Below are 19,826 nucleotides of genomic sequence, written 5' to 3' on the forward strand. Positions count from 1 at the left end.
TTTCCTTTTTAAATTATTTATTTATTTATATATATTTATTTATTCATCTCAGTTTGGTTGATATTCTTTTTAATCATTGTTGATGCACTTTAGTATTTTTGTACTCAACAGAAATTAACATAAAAACAAACAAAAAATGAACCAATTGAAAAGAAAATGAACCTAATGAGAGGAGCAGAGAGCTGGCTGCCCAAACAGTGAGGCCGGGATGGAGAGAAATAAAAAACAAAGTCAGGAATGGAGACAATCAGACAGAAAAGAAAAGAAGGGGCCGGGTCAGGGAGCAGGGTCGGTCTGATCGGGCAGGAGATGTGTGTGTGAAGCAGCTCTCTCCCCATAACCTCTGAATCATGTGCAGTGCTTTCCATTCCCTCCAGCGATCCTTTCCTGCGTGCCACTGGTCACAATATCAGACATAGTGGAGCCGCTCGTCTTTAATTTTAGAGTTTCTATCCTGTCATGAGACAAGTGACGTGCAGACATTTCCTCTGGAACACATCAAAGTACTCAGTTCTTTCTCTTCCAGATCTCACTTTATGGGCTTAGTATATAGTTAGATCTGAAAGTGGAATGAGTGAGAAGTTTGGTTTTTCCTACCGAATGAGACATTGATTTTGAGAGAGCAACCAAAAGAACGCATCAGATCCATGAATCTATCCCACTCGCCACTTTACTCCTGCTCTTACTTTCAGAGATAAAGCCCACCCCGTCCAGTCTGAATAAGAGCAACTGCTGGTAAACAGGAAGTGATGCGATGGGAATGGAAAGCAACAGGCGCTGCATGACAACATCTACAATTCTCATAGTACATAGCCAACGGTTTGTCAACCATGCAGCCAGGTATTGTGAAATCTGGCCAGTATAAACACAAACAAGTGGAACAATATTTCTTTGCACCAGTCTCTTGCTGGCCCAATATAGACTCTATATCCAGGGGTATTGTACTCTATATGGAAGGATAAATAGATGTAAAACAATAAAGAAAATTAAAGGGGGGGAGGGAACTTCAATCCTTGTCTGTGGTCCCCAGGTTGCTGTAGCCTCCATGTGGCTGTGTTCAAACTCCACTATGCTCAGGGTGCACAGACCTTGGTAGACATGTTTAAGGTGGGCACACCTCGCCCTGCACTCGCCACAACCTTGTATTCATCCGCGGCGCAAACACTTCATTCATCTATGGTCGCTTCTGCAACAAATGTTTCCCTTTTAGGCTTTGGAGGTTTGTCCAAAGACAGGATCCATTAACCGTTCATGAAATGTAACCGTTGCCTCCTGGGATCGTTCCTTCCAGGCTTGAGTGAGGGAGAGGGGGCTAACATAAGTTAAAGAAAACCAAAAGAGGGATGAAGGCGGTTGAGTAATAGCAGTTGTAGTTTCCTCGTTGGTTGCAATAATAAAAGATTAGCTTGCGAGGAGGGGGCCATGTCCAGGATGCTTCATCTAATCAGAGGCTGATGTAGTAAAGATGGTGAGGATCACAGCAGACAGGAAGGGCAACACGAGAGAAATAGAAGTGGGTTTGTCCATGTCCACACTTGTGATGTTCAGGATGATATGTCAGCTATTTTAAAAATTATTCCCTCTTTATTTGTCTTCTTGTTTTTTTTTTTTAAGAGTGTCAAGTCTCTGTAGCACCCGAGCCAACCCAGACAAAGCCCAAAGCCTGACCCTGTATAGCCTGCCGCAACTACAACGTTTACAGAAAACAGGCCCAAACATCAACAAGAATGACAGTCACGACAACAACGACTGAAATTATACTTTAAAGAGCAACACAAAATAATTACTCTCCTCTTATTCAAGTGTCTCAATATAATAATATTAGAACAAAAATAAGAACAATCGTTTTAAACGGGACAGAAAGAGCAGTGTCTCTTCTCTCCGTCCTCTTTTGGCTAGAAATCTCAAAGATTCATAAAACAAAAAAACTAAACAAAAAGAGAAAACTTTGAAGTACAAATGATGAAACAATACAAATATAAAAAAGCCTCCCCAGCAACATCTAAAAACAAAAAAAAAAAATGTTTGATACAGAAATTGCAATAGCATTCTATACATGGCATCACTGTACAAGGAAAGGAGCGAAGGTCTGGTAAATCTACCCACAATGCAATACACTGTCACTGACGTAGGGGAAAGGAGGATGGAGAAAAGAGTGAACACAAGGTGGGGAAAGTTAGGGTTGGAAAAGGGCTGTGGGTGGAATTGAGAGGCACAGTAACATCGTGACGGGTAATAAGGAACTGTGAGGAGGGGTGGAAACAGAGAGAGGATAGAGATAGCTTGAACCGAAAGTGCAGAATTACTTAAGTAATCAAAGAACAATGTTGTCTTTCTCGCAACACAGAACTGTAATAATAATAATAATAATAATATTCATCAGAATAAAACTTCTTTTACAGAAAACAGTAATAACAACAAGAGTAACAATATTGACCATAATGCCTACATGGACATTAGCCGTAAAAATTAATTTTAAAAGAAAATTTAAAGAAAAATACCAGAACAAGAGAACAAACAAACAAAACCAAGAAAACTATGAGAGCTGGTTTGTCCTGTGCGATGTCACTGAGCTCGGTCTTTGGAGAGAGAGCGGTTTTGTTGCCAGTTGGAAATTGATCAGAGCCAAATCCAAAACACCACCCGCCACTCGGTCAAAAAAGGGGGGAGGGTCGCAGCAGTCGAGATTTCGGCCCGGGTCGGCATGATCTGCCGCATGGCCAGCTGGGGAGGGTTGGCAGACTTACTCTCATAGACAACCTTGATGTCCGCTCATGCCTTCTTCTGAGTCACACATGAACACTCACGCCTTATGTGAATACTTTGGGTTTGTGGCAGCAGTGAGTGTGTGTGTGTGTGTGTATGTGTGTGTGTATGTATGTATGTATGTGTGTTTTTATGTGTGTGTGTGGGGGTGTGTGTGTGTGTGTGTGTTTGACTCCATGCGTTCTGTGAGTGTGACTGCATCGATGCGTTGGCCGATGCGGCACATAACGAAGTATGCCAACAGTTAATAGCAGGATGAAGGGTGAGAAGTAGAAGAAGGTCAGGGCAGCTGATGGGTGTGGGGGGTGGGGCAGGGTACAGGTTTGTAAGGGAGCGAGGTGGGGGGGAGGGGGCAAAGCCAATGATCACTAAGTGTTAGAGGGAGGAATAGGAACCCCGATCTACCTACAAACACGATGGGAGTTGAAAAGAGGAGACATCCTGCAGCAGTGGACGCTGGATGTCCCTGCAGAAAATGCTGGCACTTTGACCTTTGAACCCAAGGGCCCTACCTGTGACCCCCCCCCCCCCCCCCCCCACCCCCAATCTGATGTCTTCACCTATCCACACTCCCTCTCTCTCGCGTAAACTGCTCTCCCAAAGACAGATGGAGACAGACAGATAGACGCAGAGTGTCCCCCTGCTTAGGGAGACGAAGGTGGTTTGGCGTGATGCTGCTCAACACAAGTCAACACAACTCAGGATGGCTGATATGGACCGCTGTACACAGGAGACACGATTTCCTGCAGGGAGACACAAGGAAAGACAAAAAATACTGAATAATTAGTTTAACAAAATAATTATGCTCCAAGTCTTTCATAATATCTAAAGTGAAATATGACACTCCAGTGATATCAGTCCATGTGTTTTGTTTTATCTTCACAAATAGGGTTGCAAAGGGCCTCAAAGCTATTGAGGCCTGCTGTAATGTATTGCCATCCCGATATACGTGTCACAAAAGACTTCTTGAACTGCGATAAATGGTGTTCCATGTGCCATGCGTTCACTCTTTGCACGTCATTATATCTGGCCAATCAGATGGAGCCCTGCTGCCCTGGATAATAAATTAAAGATATTCAAATCATTGTCAGGTTTTTCTGTCAATGATTCTTTTTGGAACAAGAGAGAAAGAGAATTGCGAGGCGGCCTCATCATGTGCTTCTCCTTTTAGAACTGTATGAGACAGGATGTTATTGTTCTCAAGACATTTGATTCAAGAAGTTTGTTTTTCAACGCTCATAGTTGGCAAACAAGCTTTTCATGTAGCGTTTCAATATTGAAGCAGACCACAGCATAGTTTCACTAACGCAAACATCAATGGAAATAACAATGAAGAAGATTCAGACCCGGAAGATGATCCTGCTGCCCAAAGCTCAGTCAGTTAGAGAAAGGTTTGAGGAGAAGGAGGTAAGAAAGGATCTCTGCAAGTTTGATGGATTTTTGTTTTCATTTTAAATATTTACAGTTTTTTTATTGAAATGGCAATGGATTACAATGAAAAGCTTCATAGGACGAGAAATTAAAGTTTTTTGTAAATGCTGGCATTTCTCTCAGCTCTTCAGAAAACCCTCAGATTTAAGGTGGTTGTTTTTAAATATTGCTTAGATGTTGGAATGTTTTCCTTCAGCTCCTCAGGTCTTGATGGGTAACATGCATTTGTAGCTATCCAACAAATTCTGGTATATAAAGTGAAGATAAACCTTTTGCTCTGTTAGTGTGTGTACCTGTGCTAGACCCCAGCCTGCTCCATGCTGTACTGCAGGTCCGGGGGCTTGTAGCTGAGGAGCATGTCACTGGTGCAGGAGGAAGGGTAGCAGGCTGCTGCATGGAGCTCCCCTTCAACATCACATCCTGCAAGAGAAACATTTATAATTTGAACACAAAGAAAAAATAACACACATAATTTCCGACTACCTCATATCTCTTACTGACCTGACTCTTCCCGGTGGTGCAGCTGCTGGCTTCCTGTCAGTGATGTCTGGCTTAGGATGTCTGACATGCGAGCGGAGCTTAATGCCTTCCCAGCCAATAGGCTCATTCCAGACATCGGCTCTGCCTGGTCCTGAGCAGGAGGTAAAAATGACGATGCTTAATGCACAGCTTCTACTCAACTAGGGACTTGTCTTGGATGATTGCCTCCAAAAAGTGAAAGTTGTCACAGTTGTTACGTAGTTGCTGGAGTGCCAGTCACACAAACATTTGGTTTCTTCCTTCAAACTACCATCCTAAACAGGATACCTCATGTATCTATAGCTGAGCACTAGTCAGGAAAATGGGCCAATACTCTAATGCACAAACAACAAATATTAACATGCAATCAAAAATGAAATGGTTTGTGCGGTTTTTGCAAGTTATCACCCTTAATGTACATTAAAGCCCAGTCTGATCAAACACTTTTTATGCACCAGCCTTACTACAGCTTCTCATAATGAAATGTGGCCAATCTGGATTAAGTAGCTCATTAGCAGACTCACAAAGGCATCATCACAGGTCTGGATGGTGTGGTGGCGCTGTAGATGTCCACGGGTCCTACAGGCGTCACCCTGGGGACCTCTTGAATATCCCACTCCATTATGATCAGGCACCTCCATTGCCTGCCCCTGGGGCCTGCAATCCACATGCTCAGATTCTAAAAGAAACATTAAGTACATTATAGTGTGCAAAAATATAAAAAGTTGAAATGCTCTGATGTTTATCTTTCAGTCTTTTTTAAAGAACACTAACAACACAAGGTAAACAAATATATTTTTGTTAGTCAGGACAGACAATGCAACACTTTTTATAAGACACATGTCAACAGGTCTTACCTCTTGTTGCGGGAGCATTCCTGATGAAGCCGCCATGCCTGTGTGTTGGGGAATTGTAGGGTGGGGTGCCTCCTCTGGGAGGCCCAAGGAGCTCATGACCTTCTCCTGCCTTGGCCAGCAGGCCCTCGTGTGGGTGGTGATAGCCAGCCGGCACGTCATCCTCCTCCATGCTCTCTGAGTGAGGTAAGCTGGGGCAAGGTGCCTGTGCTGGGTGCTGCTGCGGCTGGACATCTGGGGGTCGGATCTGGAGGAGATGGAGGTAGTGCTGGCCTCCGGAGGCACCTTGTGGCGCCGGGGGATCCAAGCTCTCGCCTTGAGTCAGCTGGTGGAGAAGCAGCATCTCTCCATACTCTTGGGGTGGACCGCTGGGTGGTGTGGGGGTTGCTTGGCACGGGCGAGGGCTCTGCCTCTTCAGCAGGGCAGCTAGGTCTTGGGGGGGCAACCTGGGATCGGCATGGCCAGTTAAAGAGTGCCGGGGGGAGAGGAGGCCCTGCAGAGTAGGAGTTATGTGCTGTTGTGGCGGGCGGTAGTCCAAAGGAGTTGGGGAGAGCAGGGCCTGCTGTAGTGTAGAGGGGGGGCCATAGCTGCCGGCCCCCACTGCCCCGCTCTGGTAACCCTCCAGGCTGGGGACGTTAAGGGAGGTTCCCTGCAGGTATGGGCTGAAAGAGGCGCCCCGGGAAGCTGCGTCACCACCGGAGAAGATGTGGGGATTGAAATGTGCCTGCTCATAGGCTGATGTGAAGCGGCCAAGACTGCGACTGGATTGGAAGAGGGAATTCAGAGGATGATTAGTAACGTGCTGTCTTACAGCAACATGCTCCTACTCCACTTTAGGGTGCAGCTTCCAACACCTTGCTTTCAACAATCTCTATTAAGTCACACACAGAGACACTTCACTTCAGGTTCGGTCCAGGTATAAATGTTCACCAAGAGATGTAAAGATATTTCAAGTAATCAATTTTGATTGGTGTGTATTTGAAGATTGTTGCATGTTCTCTCAGTGAAGGCAGTCCTGGTAACCGGGGAATGTTAATGGGATGGTGATATCAGGGGTCACAGGATGACAGCTCTCCTACTCCAACTGCTGGGACCTCAACATATACTTTGCTCCTAAAACACCGACATCCAACCACTCACCCAGCTACTGTAGTGGAGAATTTGTCGAGGATATCATCTCTGGCAAACTCGAAGTAGGATGTTAGTTATTTTAAATCCCAGTATCAAATAATATCCTCATTGACAGCCCCGTCATACATAACATTTCTGGGCGGAGTATCAGTATTACTATCAAGTCTCAAAATACAATTAAAAAAAAAGTTGAATAAAATGGCATTGAAAAAAATAAATAAACAGAAACATACAGTGAAAAACGTAAAAATACATTAAATAGCATGCAGGGTTCAGTACGGTGAGGTCATGATGAGTATTAAGACAAAATAAAACAAAACGATGGAAGAAGACACCAAAACAGAAACAGTCCAAGGGTATTGCTGGTATGGTTTGGCAACCATCGGGGGACGTGGTGAAGGGATGGGTGGGGTCACCTGTGCATCTCGGCGTTGTCTGCGCTCAGCTGCTTCCCGAGGACTCTGTGTCCACCTGGCGTGGACAAAAAGCTGCACTGTCTCTGCACCCCACCTCCGAGTTCCACTTCCTGCACTTGGATGGTCACCTGTTCAAACAATCAATGTTAATACTCATTGTTGATCAGGAAAATGGGTTATGAGCCCTAGTCCCATGGAAGTTTAAATATGACAAGAACATTAGTTGATTGGCTCTCTGTAGTCACCTGCTGTTGCTGAGGTACACCCTGGGCCAATGGGACAGTGGGGCGGGTGGATGTTGCTTGTTGATTGGTTGGTAATGTACCTCGGGCCAGACCTGTGGGAGGAGGGCTACCACTTTGTCCCTGGTACATAGCTGGAGCGCCGTGCTGGTACTGCACCTGTGATGGACCTCCTAGGGAGGAGAGGAGAAACTTAAATGTAGAAGTTTTTCCCCAAATTAAAGTCAGTACTTGTATAGAGATAACAAATGCTAGTGAGTGTATGAAGTCAAACTAACTTTAAAAAAGATGATTAATAGTAATCCACCGATGACTGGACAGTAAAATGCACCACTTTACCTACACCAGTTACAATATGAGAGGTATTGCACTATGCCCTCTAGGAATGGTATTACTAACCATGTCCTTGCATTATGCCTGCAGAGCAAGGTGGAGGACTCTGATTGTTCTGTCTGAAGAGGTGGTTGCTGGGATGTGTTGGCGGAGGGCTGGAGGGCTGGATATGCAACCTGAGGGAGGACAGGACAGTGTAGGAGAGGAGAAAGAGAGAAACGACAAAGATGTGATGTAACACGGTATCAAGTTCATTGTTCACCGTTCAATAGATGAGTAATGTGTGTGTGTGTGTGTGTGTGTATGTGTTTGAGTGTGTAAGCTAATGTCTTCACCTCTGAAGCTGGTGGGTTAGGTGACTAGGCTGGCTCTCTCCATGGCCTAAGGACAGACTCTGCAGAGAAAGAGAAATTCAATTGCTCAAAGCTTCAATGTAACTTGATGTGTTACTGTAATTATGACCATGTACGACTATTGCATCAAATTATTTACTTGCCAATAATAAACATGCATGTGCCCGAGGATTGACACAAGCTGATGAGATAAATGAGGCCACAATAAATGTCCAAGCCTCAGGTGAGCCAAATCAACAGTGCCTTCTATGACGCTATCAATTTAAAGTCCTGCACTGGTTCATTTTTGCAAACCCACACCTGCCTGCACAATATACATAGTTCAATAAACATGCATAATGTCATAGTAATGTATGATTTGCTGTAACACAGCTCATTCCAGTCTGTATGAAATGTCATGACAGTTTCTGCTTATTTTTGGTTTGTAACAACCTCAGGAAACATCTTGATCAGCTTCAGATACCTGGATTTGCTGGTGGAGGATATGTTGCTCTTGCTGGTAGAGGATATGCTGCTGCTGGGTGTGCTCCAGGAATCGCTCATCCTGCTGGGCAGCATACATTTTCTGAAGCTGCTCACACTCCTGTAGGAAACACAGACAGGGAGGGCAACAATATTAAACAAAAAAACGTTCAAACAATCACACTGCAAAAGAGCACAGACAAAAACAAAATGATTAAGATGAGGAGGTATTAAAAAGAAGATCAAATAAATCTATCAATTGATAATTGATAGATTTATTTGATAGTAAGATCAGAACTAGGAGAAGGCACACCTATAAAAATGTGTCTTCAAGAGAGATTTGAAAAGAGGACAAGGAGTTTGCCAAACCGATCTCCTCAGGAAGGGATTGTTCCAAAGGCCGGGAGCCATGACAGAAAAGGCTCGGTGACCTTTGGTCCTCAGCACGGACAATGGAATAGCAAGCACATCCTTCACTGAGGAACTGGAGTTGCAACTGAGCACATGTGGTGTCAACAGATTTAAAATGTACTCAGCTGCGAGTCCAGAACGACCCTTAAAGTCAGCTATAAAATCTTAAAATAAATCTTAAAAGTTACTGAAAGCCCATCAACAGAAGCTGAAAACAAAGTAACATGCTCTCTTTTGCAGATTTGGTGAGGTGCCTGGCTATTGCATTTTGGAGTGATAAGTCAACGCTGTTGGCTCAAGCAGGTGAAGAGAGAATCGCAGTGATTCAAATGAGTGGAAATTAAACATGGTCATTAGGTCATAATCAAATATGGAGATTTTAACATGAATAACTTCGGGTAAAGTTATTTATGTATCTGAATTTATTATTAGGACATGTGTCCTGCTCCAGCAGATCTCAGCACTAACCCGTCTGCTTGGTGTAATTAGTTCACTCCGTTTAGTGTTCAAAGGAACCAAAGTTTAACACCATGCGTCACCTCCTGGCCTAAAGCTGCTCGAATGGCATGACCAGCACAGGTGCACTATACAATTAGGCTAATGCTACTTATCATATTTAGCTAATTCAACTAGTTGTTCTGCAAATTATAAAAGCAGATTCTGCTACAGAATTCCAGTCTGAACCAGTTTCCTGCTGCATATGATTGAGATGGGAAAGCCTATTGCCTCTAAGCACTCTGTGAAGACCAGACCTATGAAAACAACAGGCTTGTCAACTTGTATGACCTGCTCTAACACATATAATACACACTGAGGTCATAACATTATCCCTGCGCTTGTTTACACCCAGTATCTAAAATATTAAAGGTTTCCAGGGGTCCCAAGCTGGGTGTAGGTCATGTGTGTTAACCTCTGCTCTATCCTTATTAACCCTCTTAACACTTGAGCGTTAAGATAATCCGGGCATGTCAGTTCATGCTTAAGATGAAGCACCCACTGCGAACATGATGATTATCTCTTCCTTTCCTACGCCTCCTACTGGGTGAGGTAATCTGAGTGCAGTGTCACTTAGAATGATGTGATGTCTGGGGAAGCAGCTTGAGGTTTTCTCAGGTGAAAGACTTCCATTGACCTAATCTTAAGAAACTCTCTCCGCTGTGCATCAAAAGAGTGCACAGCAAGTCTGAATTGTTTCCGTGTTTTACTGACAATCTTTGCAATGTTCATGACAGCCATTAAAGGGCAATTGGCAAAACATAATCTTTAAAAACAGAGAAACATTAATGCCAATAGTCCTTATTGCTTTGTCTCTGCTCTGCAAAATCCGCCTAAAGACCACCAGGAAAGCATTCCCCATTTTAACTATAAAGTGTAAAGGATATTCACATTTACCACAAGAATATGAAAACATTATTTCTTCCCAGTTTTCAGACAGTTTTTTTTTACTGGGGAAAGTTTTGCGAAATCAAACAGTTACCAGTGGTTTTAAAGCAAATAATGGATCACACTTCGACAGGTTTGTGCAATGTATAATAATCGTGTATATATATATATTGTTTGTTACAATCCTATTATAATGATATCGTATATCACAATATAATGTTACATCACAATGCTATTCACTGTACCGAATAGCATTGTACCAAACTCTGGACAGTTTCCTGGGGCTGAATGTCAGAATTCAAACCTCAGTCGGTGGTTGCTCTATATATTTACCGGAACTTTTCTTGGCAGCTGTCTAGTAAAATATCAAAGTGGGGAGTAATTTGCAATGAGTGAGTGGGCTTGTTTATGGACGTTCTGACATGCATTTGATGCAAAACTGGAAAAAATTTGAACAAAAAAATAATACAAATATCTCATGATGAATAAAGTGCCATACCCATAGAGATTGCCAATTAAGATATTAATTTGGAAAAACAACGAGATCTTTTGCGATAAGGGCATATGCTAGTGTTGAATTGTTGTACACAAAAATAATTCATTTCTGCATCAGAATTTATACGTAATTTCCTGTCTCCTGCATGCTCTACCCAGATGCCACCCCTTGACCTTTTCCTGTTTTTATGAATGCATCTGACCCAGACTCCTTCAAATTTCTTCATATATGAGACCCAAGGCAACGTTTTACCAGAGCGAAAAAAGCTATAGAGTAATATACCTGCTTAAGCTGCTTAATGAGGCTGCTGTTCTCTAGATGAGCCTTGAAAGCCTGGATGGTGGCGGCGCCATCAGAAAACCGTCTGACAGGTGAGAAGCGCTCCATGGGAAGATGAAGGGTGTTACAGTCCTTATAGCTGGATCTGAGGAGGGGACCACAGGGACACACACACACAAACACAGACACACACACAAACACAGACACACAGAAAGACAAAACGTAACACAGACACATTGACACACACATATGAGACACAAACACATTACATTAATACATTTTCAAAAAATGTATTAAGCCAATCATTGCAAGTATCTAAGAGTGGAACATTTCATGTGTATAAAACAGAAAATCAGATTCACACAGTTGATAGGTTGAATGAATCCATGTAAAAGGTATCCTTTAAATAATTTAACTCCAGTTCTTATGACAGGATGACCATCAGTTTTGAGTATTATTACTTTATTATTAAATATCATTTAGCTGAAGCTTTATCCAAAGCGACCTTCAATAAGTGCATTTAACCATGAGGGTACAAACCCTGAACAGCAAGAATCATGTAAGTACAATTAGCTTAAAAAAAGCCAAATTACCAGGTGCTACATATAAGTGGAATATATATGTGCAAATAACTTTTCTGTTTCTTAGTGTGCGGCAGAAGATGTGTAGACTGTCTGCTGTCCTGATGTCAATGTGGAACTCATTCCAGCATTTGGGAACCAGGACAGAAAACAGTCTTGATTTTAAGCTAAGTCAACTTACCATTTTATACAGTCTTTGTGCTGTGCTTAGGACACAGCAGATAGATGTGGAAAATGCCCCATAAACAACTACAACATGGTGGTATGATTCATAAAAAAATAATTACTGGACAAGATGACCTTTAGACAGCAGTGATTTTCATCAAGAAGTTAAATTTTTCCAAAAAAGAGTCAGCTTTTCTTAAAGTACTCCATGAACAAAGATAAAAAGCCCCTAGCTTTACACATCTATTCTACTTGACAGAGGATGCTTTCTTCAACGAGCAACGATTTACTCAACTCAAGCCCTTATTAGATAAAAGGTCCGGACTACAACTGCATCTAAACACAAAAACTCACTTTTCTCACAAGAAAAGGTTTGCCCAGCGTCTAAACTGAGTTGGAGGGAGATGATACTCTCATGGACTGACAGCTAGGAATTACTACATGGACAACACAACAAATATGGCCACTACAGGAGAAAATATACAGAGATAGTAGGGTTGTAACGGTACACTAAAATCTCAGTTCGGTAAGTACCTCGGTTTTGTGCTCACGATTCGGTTGGTTTCGGTATGTTTTTGGTACAGTAGAAACAAGGAACAGAAAACAAAACTGATTTCTATTTTGTTCAGCCCTGGTTAACTACGGCTTTGTCTTCCTTCCCTTAGTTTTATACAAGTAAAATAAATAACTGTACTTAACCTGCAATGTTAGTGTATTCTATGAGTATGATTATCAAACATATGTATTTTCTTCAAAAAATGATTAACTACTACACAGTTTGAAGAGAGGGTTTGATGCCCTGGTGGAATTAACAATGTCTCCACTGTGGAGAACATTCCCACCCCAGGGACAGAGGTTTATAAAAGGCCGTTGTGACTCGCTGGCTGAAATGCAGACGAGAGGGAACTTTGTAACGCTGCTCGATTACTTTCTGTGTGTTTGAACCCTGGGTTCACACCGACAGAGCGGTCGCATTTCCGCTGCTATGAAAACACCTATTATTACCTCGTTATTGCTTTGGTACGGTCTGAATTATTTGCAAGCGGCAGCTTTAATGTCGTTGGGAGCTGGGTTCACACGGAACTCGTTTTTTTCATTGTCCGACTAATGTTAGTGTTATTCCCAATGTTAGTGGACATGTTGCTCAATGTCTGCTTTTGTAAAATCCACTCATCTATGTCTGTCATCATTATATGTGACTGATAAACTGAAATTCCTCTATTTTTGAACCATGTACCGTTAAACCCCTAAGAGATGGTGATTTAAATTGCAGGGGTCTTTTGTACAAAAACAGACATACACCTGTCACATACCTGCTCTTTCCAGGTTTGGTGGAGAAACATATATTTTGAATCGAGGTTTAGTGGTAATATGGAGATATGTCTGCCATGTGCCACACTACTACGATGCCATTTATTTAAAAAAATATCCTTCTTTGGAAGGTACACAACAGTCCCCTGCTGCAGGTACTGCAATAGCAGCGTGTGTGGGTGTGTGTGGGTGTGGGTGCGTGTGTAAGAGATAGAAGAGTTAGGCTTGAATGCCCACATTTTATTTGTGGGTTCTTGCATTTGTGTGTGTATTTGTGCATATACAGCTCAGAGCGGACGTGTCCCCTCACCGGCTGTATGTGTCGGGGGCCCAGCCCCCCCTCTGGCGGGGGCCCTGGGGTCGCTGTGACTCTGCTGAGGGCTCGCCATGCGATGTGCTCATGAGAGCATGCGTCGTGTGCCGCTTGGAGCGGTTCGCCAGGTACCTGGGCCGCAGGGAGGGGGGAGGACGGGGTTGAGGGTGAAAGACAGGAAGCAGCGCTGGTCAGCTCTCTGTCCTTATTGGCTGGTGATTGAGGGGGGGAGAGGCCCGCCCCTTCCCACCTCTGCCAATTGGTGCCATCATTCATATCATCTTAGCCAATCAGAAAAACAGTTAAATTACACCATAGATGGATGTTAAGCTTGAGGCTATCCCACAACCCCCCAGCTTCCAATTTAAGGACTGGCCAGGTTGCCTTTTGTATCACTGGTTTTGCAAGCTTCAGAGTTAGCAAAGCTGTGAGCGAAAGAGCAAGAAATTATTTGGCACTTTATGAAAGAGATAAAGACATTTTCGGCCAAAGAGTTTGAGAGATAGGAGGGCTGGATTTGGTGGCAGATTGAGTTTGGAATTGTGGCAGAAGGCACTTGTGCGATGAACAAAGGAGGAGAGATGGGATAAGCACCACAGCCGAGTGGTCACCTCCCGTAGGAAAAGCAGAGCAGCCTAAAGGCACTCACTCCCAGCAACCCAGGACACCAGCGAAGTCTGCAGAGGCTACTGTCTGAAGAGGACCAACTGGGAAACCCTAACCTGGACTTCTGAAACCAAAGCCCTATCTCCATAGAACAAACCTGTGGCTTGCTCTTCAATGGTTAAACCAGTTCTTTAACAACCCTTACTATAGTTTCTGCTCATTCTATTACAGCTTTTTCACAGCATATCAGAAAAAGCTCCCGAAATAAAAATGTATCAGGATAACTGTTGATAGGTAAAAAGTATGTTTGCATGTCAATGCCCTGTTGTATTTAAGACCTGTAAGAGCTTAAACTCACATAGAAAGACATGATGCAGATGTGTATTTAGATGTACACTTTGTAAATTATTTAAAAAAATATTTAAATAATGTGAGATCAAGGCTTAAATGTAAATCTAACTAGCAATATGAACTGAAAATTATAGATCCTAATCCTTAACTTAACATTCATAGTGAACCCATTAGTCTATTGTCACAAGCTATGGGCCTTCCAGAGGATCCAGTAGAGACAGCACCTTTGTAAAGAATATCCCAAAACCATCACTGTGGGTTACCTCTGTACTGCCTCCTGGTCTGGTTCTCCGTCCGAACCCTCCTCGTCCACGGGAGCTACTGCAGGGATAGGGTGCTGAGAGAGGCAAAGAGTTCACTGGTCAGCACCCCTATAGCTTCCATGATGGGAGAGTACCAAACATCACAAATACTGAAATCCAGACCCTTTGGAATAACACCAATACTCACCGGGCTAGCGACAAGCGGCGAGGGCCCCCGGGGCCTCTTGAGGAGCTGAGCATGTAGTTGAATGTTAGCCCCGCCGTCGGAAGCTCTTCGACCCAGAGGCCCCATGCCGTTGAGCAGTTGCAGAGTGGGTGGCTGTAGCAATGACTGCTCCTGTGGGATCATCAGACGTAAGAAGTTAAACCAAAGGCAAAATACAATGAAGTTGATATTTAGATTCAAACAGTACACACATTAGAGGTTTCTGCAGGTAAACTTATTGACAGCAGTAACCCTCTAATTGCTAACCGAGAGACCCTGACTCACTGTACCTTGTATTCCAGCTGTTGTGTGGGCTGCATGCTCTGTGCGGGCATGAGAGTGTGCATCTGGCCCATAATGGGGGCCAGTGGGGGGAAAGGGGGCTGTGGCACGGCACCACGTGGGAAACCCGGAGGCAGTTTCTGTAGGTCCTCCTGCATCTCTGTCCTGTGGTAGGAGGAGAAATAATTACAGTAAGGAGTCAATGTTTTAAGTTATGTTCAAGAACTAAGCTCATACATGATTTGATGGTTTATATGGGACAAATTGCTCAAATCTAGGGATGGGCGTTCGATTAAATAGTCTTCATCGATTGTCGGGAGAATTAATGACGAATTTTCGATTAATCATTAATATTTTCAAGTTCAAAAATTCTCTATTTATAGGCTATATTAAAATGCAGTGAAAAAACAAAGCGTGTTTCCTCATTGAGATCTTTATTACAAGATTAACAAAATATGCGCTGCCGTAATCTTAAGCAGCGGAGCCGACAGCTAGAAGCCGGTGCTACTAAACACAACTGACCCTCGTTTTTTTTTTAAACAACAACTTAACCACAAATATATAATACTTAGATCTGAAAGGTTTTGCCAAATGTAACTCAAAACTATCAAACAAGGCACCGAGTCGAGAAAGCTTCATAAAAATAAACAGTAACTCACATACAACCTCAGCACCAGCCTACGGGTTTGTGTTGAGAAAGATGAGCATGTTAACATTCCCCGAGGTCAGACGCGAACGCAGCCTGGTGACCGTCAGTTCAGCCGCAGTAAAAACTCACTCTGAGGGGACTGACGTCCCCGTGATACACAGGTAGCTCCGTGCTAACTTCGCTAGCCTGGCCGCGGCTCCGGTGTTTGCGCTCCCCTCGTCGTGTCAGGACGAGGGGGCGTTTTTTCAATGCCCCCCGTGGTCAAATGTGTAATTAGCGAATTTCTCTATGAAAAAATAATTTCATAGACGAAATTCTTAATGATCAATTAATCGATCGTTGATTAATTATGCCCATCCTTACTCAAATCAATCTTAAATAACCCAGACGCCACTAGCCTTGTATCATCCTACAATCAACTAATCCATTTAGATCAGATGCAAGATTGAGAAATGCATTATGGGATATGTAGTTGATTTTTAGTGAGATTGTAAAGTAGCATTTCAGACGATGGCTGACAATCTATCGACAGGAGCGATATTGAAGCAGGGTACAGTAATGTTTTATTCATGAAACAATGATGAAAATACTGATTATATAAGATAGAAGTCAATGTTTAATTTGTTAAAGATTTTTATTTAATCTCTCTATCTGCTTAAGTGTCTGAGAAGTAGAATCAAATGATCATTTCTGTCAGCTCTTCAGAAAACTTTCAGGGTTTAGCTTAGGTTTTAGAGGTCGTTTTAATTCCGGTACCTTATGTCTTAAAGGGGACATATTATGACCATTTTACCACAGTTGATATGGCTCCTTGGGGTCTTAATGAAATGTCTGTAACATATTTTGATCAAAATACCACAAGGATCATTTAAGACAGCACCTTTTTACCCTGTCCAAAACAGCCCTCCTCAGATTGACTTGTTTTGAGTGCCCCGCCCCCCTCATTCCGGTGAGCCTGGCTAAGAGAGCCCCAGCTCCCCAGTGCAGCCCCACAGTGGGAGCAGTGGGAGCTTGAGCTGGCGCAGCGGCAGCATCCTTCCACACTGTTGAGTCAACGTTTAGAGGTGTCCTGGGGGTCCCTTGTTTATGTGGCTCCACCGGCCCGGTTAGCATTTGCTTGCTCGTCCAAGGCTATGTAGCGAGACTCTCTACATGGGCATGGTGGGACTATGACGTTTATTTCGGTCGTAATCCCATTCGACGCACTCTAGCGTATCGTTTCTGACATAGAGGAACCACAACAAATCGCGGGAGTTGTTTTTTTCCAGAGTTTTTGGGACGGTAGACATGCCAGATACCCAAATTAACGTGTAGAAGCACTACAAAAGTGGAATTTTCATTATATGTCCCCTTAAAAGGGTTAACATTTCCCATATGTGACTGAATATTTAATACTATTAATTTGATTATTTGCAAACAAAATGTGTTACCTTTGGTCTGGTACCCCCACAGTGTGCCGCCTCATTGAGAGGTAGCGAGCCATGGCCTCAGGAGATGGCTCCTCTCCTTCATCACTGTCCAGCGCCATGTTGCCATCAGGCTAAACATAAAAAAAATTAAAAAAATAAACAAATATAAACATATTGTCATTAGTAAAGTCTGTATTGCAGAAAATGAATCTAGAGTGAAATTAATCCAATAATAATAATACACATGATTCAAAGTCCAGGTCTCTTACACAGATACACTCACAGGTACCGACATTCAGCACAGATATATTAAGAGTGAATCGGTACCTGGTAGTACCAACGTTAAATCAGTCAGTACCCTAAAAAGTAAAGAGTTCAGTACCCAACCCTAGTGACTTCAAAAAGCAAATATATGACGAGCGTATGTTGTTGTGTTTACTGACTTATGCTGCAAAGAGTTGTTTTCCGACAAATTGTTACTTGTCAAAGTCTAAGTATTATGATTAGGATTTTCGGATCGATGAACAACGGTTCTGAATGATCTCAGCTTAGTATCAGAAATGATCAATGCTGCCCGCACACTGAAGCTACGCGGACCTAAACCGGTGGACACCATAGTCAACTTACCTCAACAATCTGGTTCTCTGGGTTGATGAGCTGGACATGGGGAACGGTCATGCTAACTGGATTACCCTGTGGATCTGTCTGCTGGACGGACACACACAAGCACACAGGTGATGTGACGATTGCACCAATTTGCCACTAATCTTCTTAGTGCAGTGGGATTGTCAGATGTGGGTTAAATTCAATCCCCTCCACTCAGTGGACAGACATGGTGCCTACTGTAGGTGAGGCTGATGTAACAGTCATGTGAAACACTAAACTCGTCAGAAAAAGAAAAATGCTTCTTTAATACAAAAAGAGTGAAGAAATCTGTCTGATTGTTCCTCCGGGTCTCACAAATCAACCTCTACCTTTACACCAATGAGGAATCTCTTGCGTTAACAGCAGTAAACACAAATCATGAATATTTGTCTTCCGGAAAAGAGGAGAAGAGGATTACTCTATGAAGGGACAGTTTGATGACCTGCTAGTTGGGGTTGGTGGCAGAGTTAGTCTCTGATAAGTTTCATTCTTAACACAGACTGGTTTCGACTCATCGTTCAAGCTCAAATATTTCAACTTAAGCAAATTATGCATATTTCACGTCACACCATTAACCATGAATATAATGACTTGATGTACACAAATAATTGACTAACACATACAAATCTATTCACACCATCAACACATGATAAGTGGACTGCAGAAGTTGTTTAGACAATGCTGGGACCCACTGGCTCTAGAAACCATGTTCACAGTTATTAAAAATGTCACAGAATAAACCAAACTCATTAACAATGCTGTCAAGTAGTGTCATCACAGATAAATGGGCTGTAAGCCCCCCCATCATATAATGGCACAACCAAAGGACAATGACTCACCTGCACAGCATTAAGGGGATAGCTAATGGAGCGTGGCGGAGGCTGGGCAACACGCAGGGTCTTGTGTTTCTTGAGGCGGTCGGCCAGCAGACTATAGATGGCACTGTAGTGATCATATGCATCTGTTTGTAGAGACTATGTCGTAAAAAGAAAATAACAAATTATGTTAAATTCAAGATGACTTTAGACGGGAAGTACTGAAAACCTAAAATACATAACAGTGTATTTGTGTCCAACCTGAAGTGTGCGTTCTCTGTCCAGGCCGATCTCTGACATGGCTATGAGCACCTGCTCGTTGATGAGCTCTGTGTCCCTTTCCGTCTTCACCTGCACGCACTCTGCTATCAACTGGAAGACAGAAGAAATGGGGAGAAGAGTCGATGGGGGGTCATGAGCAAAATGGTGAAAGGCAGTGGCAAACTTCCAAAGCCTTTCTTACGAACACAATTTGAAACATACAACCACTTGTAAAGATCCAAAAAAAAGAGAGGAAATAGTCCCGAAAAAAGATAAACCAAAAACAGTGTGTTAGAATGTTGCTAAATAGTGAGGTGGAAAATTAGGCGGGTAGAGATTTCTTTTCACTAAATAATTCTATAGGGCCTTACCCTGTCAAAGTCAGGGTCCGGGTCTCCTTGTCTCATCCACTTGTTCTTACAGATCTGCTCCATGGACAACCGTCTGCTGGGCTCCAGAACTAACATGTGTCTGATCAAGTACTCACAGTCTGTGGCAACACAGAAACATGCATTCTCACATAAGACCACTTAGACATAAATTGAGTAGAGTGTACAGTATAGTTTATAAAAACTACGGTTTAAGAGATAGTGATAATAACCAGGAAATGGTGTTTACCAGCTTAAATCATTCATGAAAAGCCATTTTCAAGTTGTTTGCTTCATTATACTACTAATACTAATGAAAACTTCCTGCCATTTGTTTAGAAAATATCTAAAGTATAGTGAAAATAAAACTGCAGTTACCATTGTTTAATCAAAAACTCAGCCATGTAGGCCCAAATTCTAGCTTTAAAAAAAGATGGTGGCAACAAAAAGTATCAAGTATAGAGAAAAGTTGTTAATGTTGAGTCCAATCAAATCATACAATAGCATAAATACAAATCTCCCATAC

The 19,826-nt window shown here is 42.8% G+C and overlaps 1 protein-coding gene across 3 annotated transcripts in view; it reads right to left on the bottom strand.

Moving 5' to 3' along the window:
* The window catches only part of sik3 (SIK family kinase 3), a 33,593-nt gene continuing 13,767 nt past the window's right edge, over nt 1-19,826 (bottom strand). Inside the window, exons 7-26 of one of the 3 annotated variants that reach the window (XM_062385399.1) lie at nt 19,304-19,422; nt 18,933-19,043; nt 18,696-18,830; nt 17,839-17,919; nt 17,233-17,342; nt 15,162-15,318; nt 14,854-15,003; nt 14,667-14,740; nt 13,444-13,578; nt 11,080-11,221; nt 8,509-8,628; nt 8,028-8,086; nt 7,759-7,868; nt 7,363-7,532; nt 7,118-7,245; nt 5,574-6,331; nt 5,241-5,395; nt 4,699-4,828; nt 4,491-4,617; nt 1-3,509 (exon numbers count right to left, since the gene is read on the bottom strand). In XM_062385399.1, coding sequence (XP_062241383.1) covers nt 4,496-4,617; nt 4,699-4,828; nt 5,241-5,395; nt 5,574-6,331; nt 7,118-7,245; nt 7,363-7,532; nt 7,759-7,868; nt 8,028-8,086; nt 8,509-8,628; nt 11,080-11,221; nt 13,444-13,578; nt 14,667-14,740; nt 14,854-15,003; nt 15,162-15,318; nt 17,233-17,342; nt 17,839-17,919; nt 18,696-18,830; nt 18,933-19,043; nt 19,304-19,422 — 2,966 coding nt within the window. In that variant the 3' untranslated portion in view covers nt 1-3,509; nt 4,491-4,495. The remainder of the gene's footprint in view (nt 3,510-4,490; nt 4,618-4,698; nt 4,829-5,240; nt 5,396-5,573; nt 6,332-7,117; nt 7,246-7,362; nt 7,533-7,758; nt 7,869-8,027; nt 8,087-8,508; nt 8,629-11,079; nt 11,222-13,443; nt 13,579-14,666; nt 14,741-14,853; nt 15,004-15,161; nt 15,319-17,232; nt 17,343-17,838; nt 17,920-18,695; nt 18,831-18,932; nt 19,044-19,303; nt 19,423-19,826) is intronic. The other 2 variants (XM_062385400.1, XM_062385401.1) reach the window with 2 other exon arrangements.

The sequence above is a fragment of the Platichthys flesus genome, chromosome 4, assembly GCF_949316205.1.
Source record: "Platichthys flesus chromosome 4, fPlaFle2.1, whole genome shotgun sequence".
NCBI lineage: Eukaryota > Metazoa > Chordata > Actinopteri > Pleuronectiformes > Pleuronectidae > Platichthys > Platichthys flesus.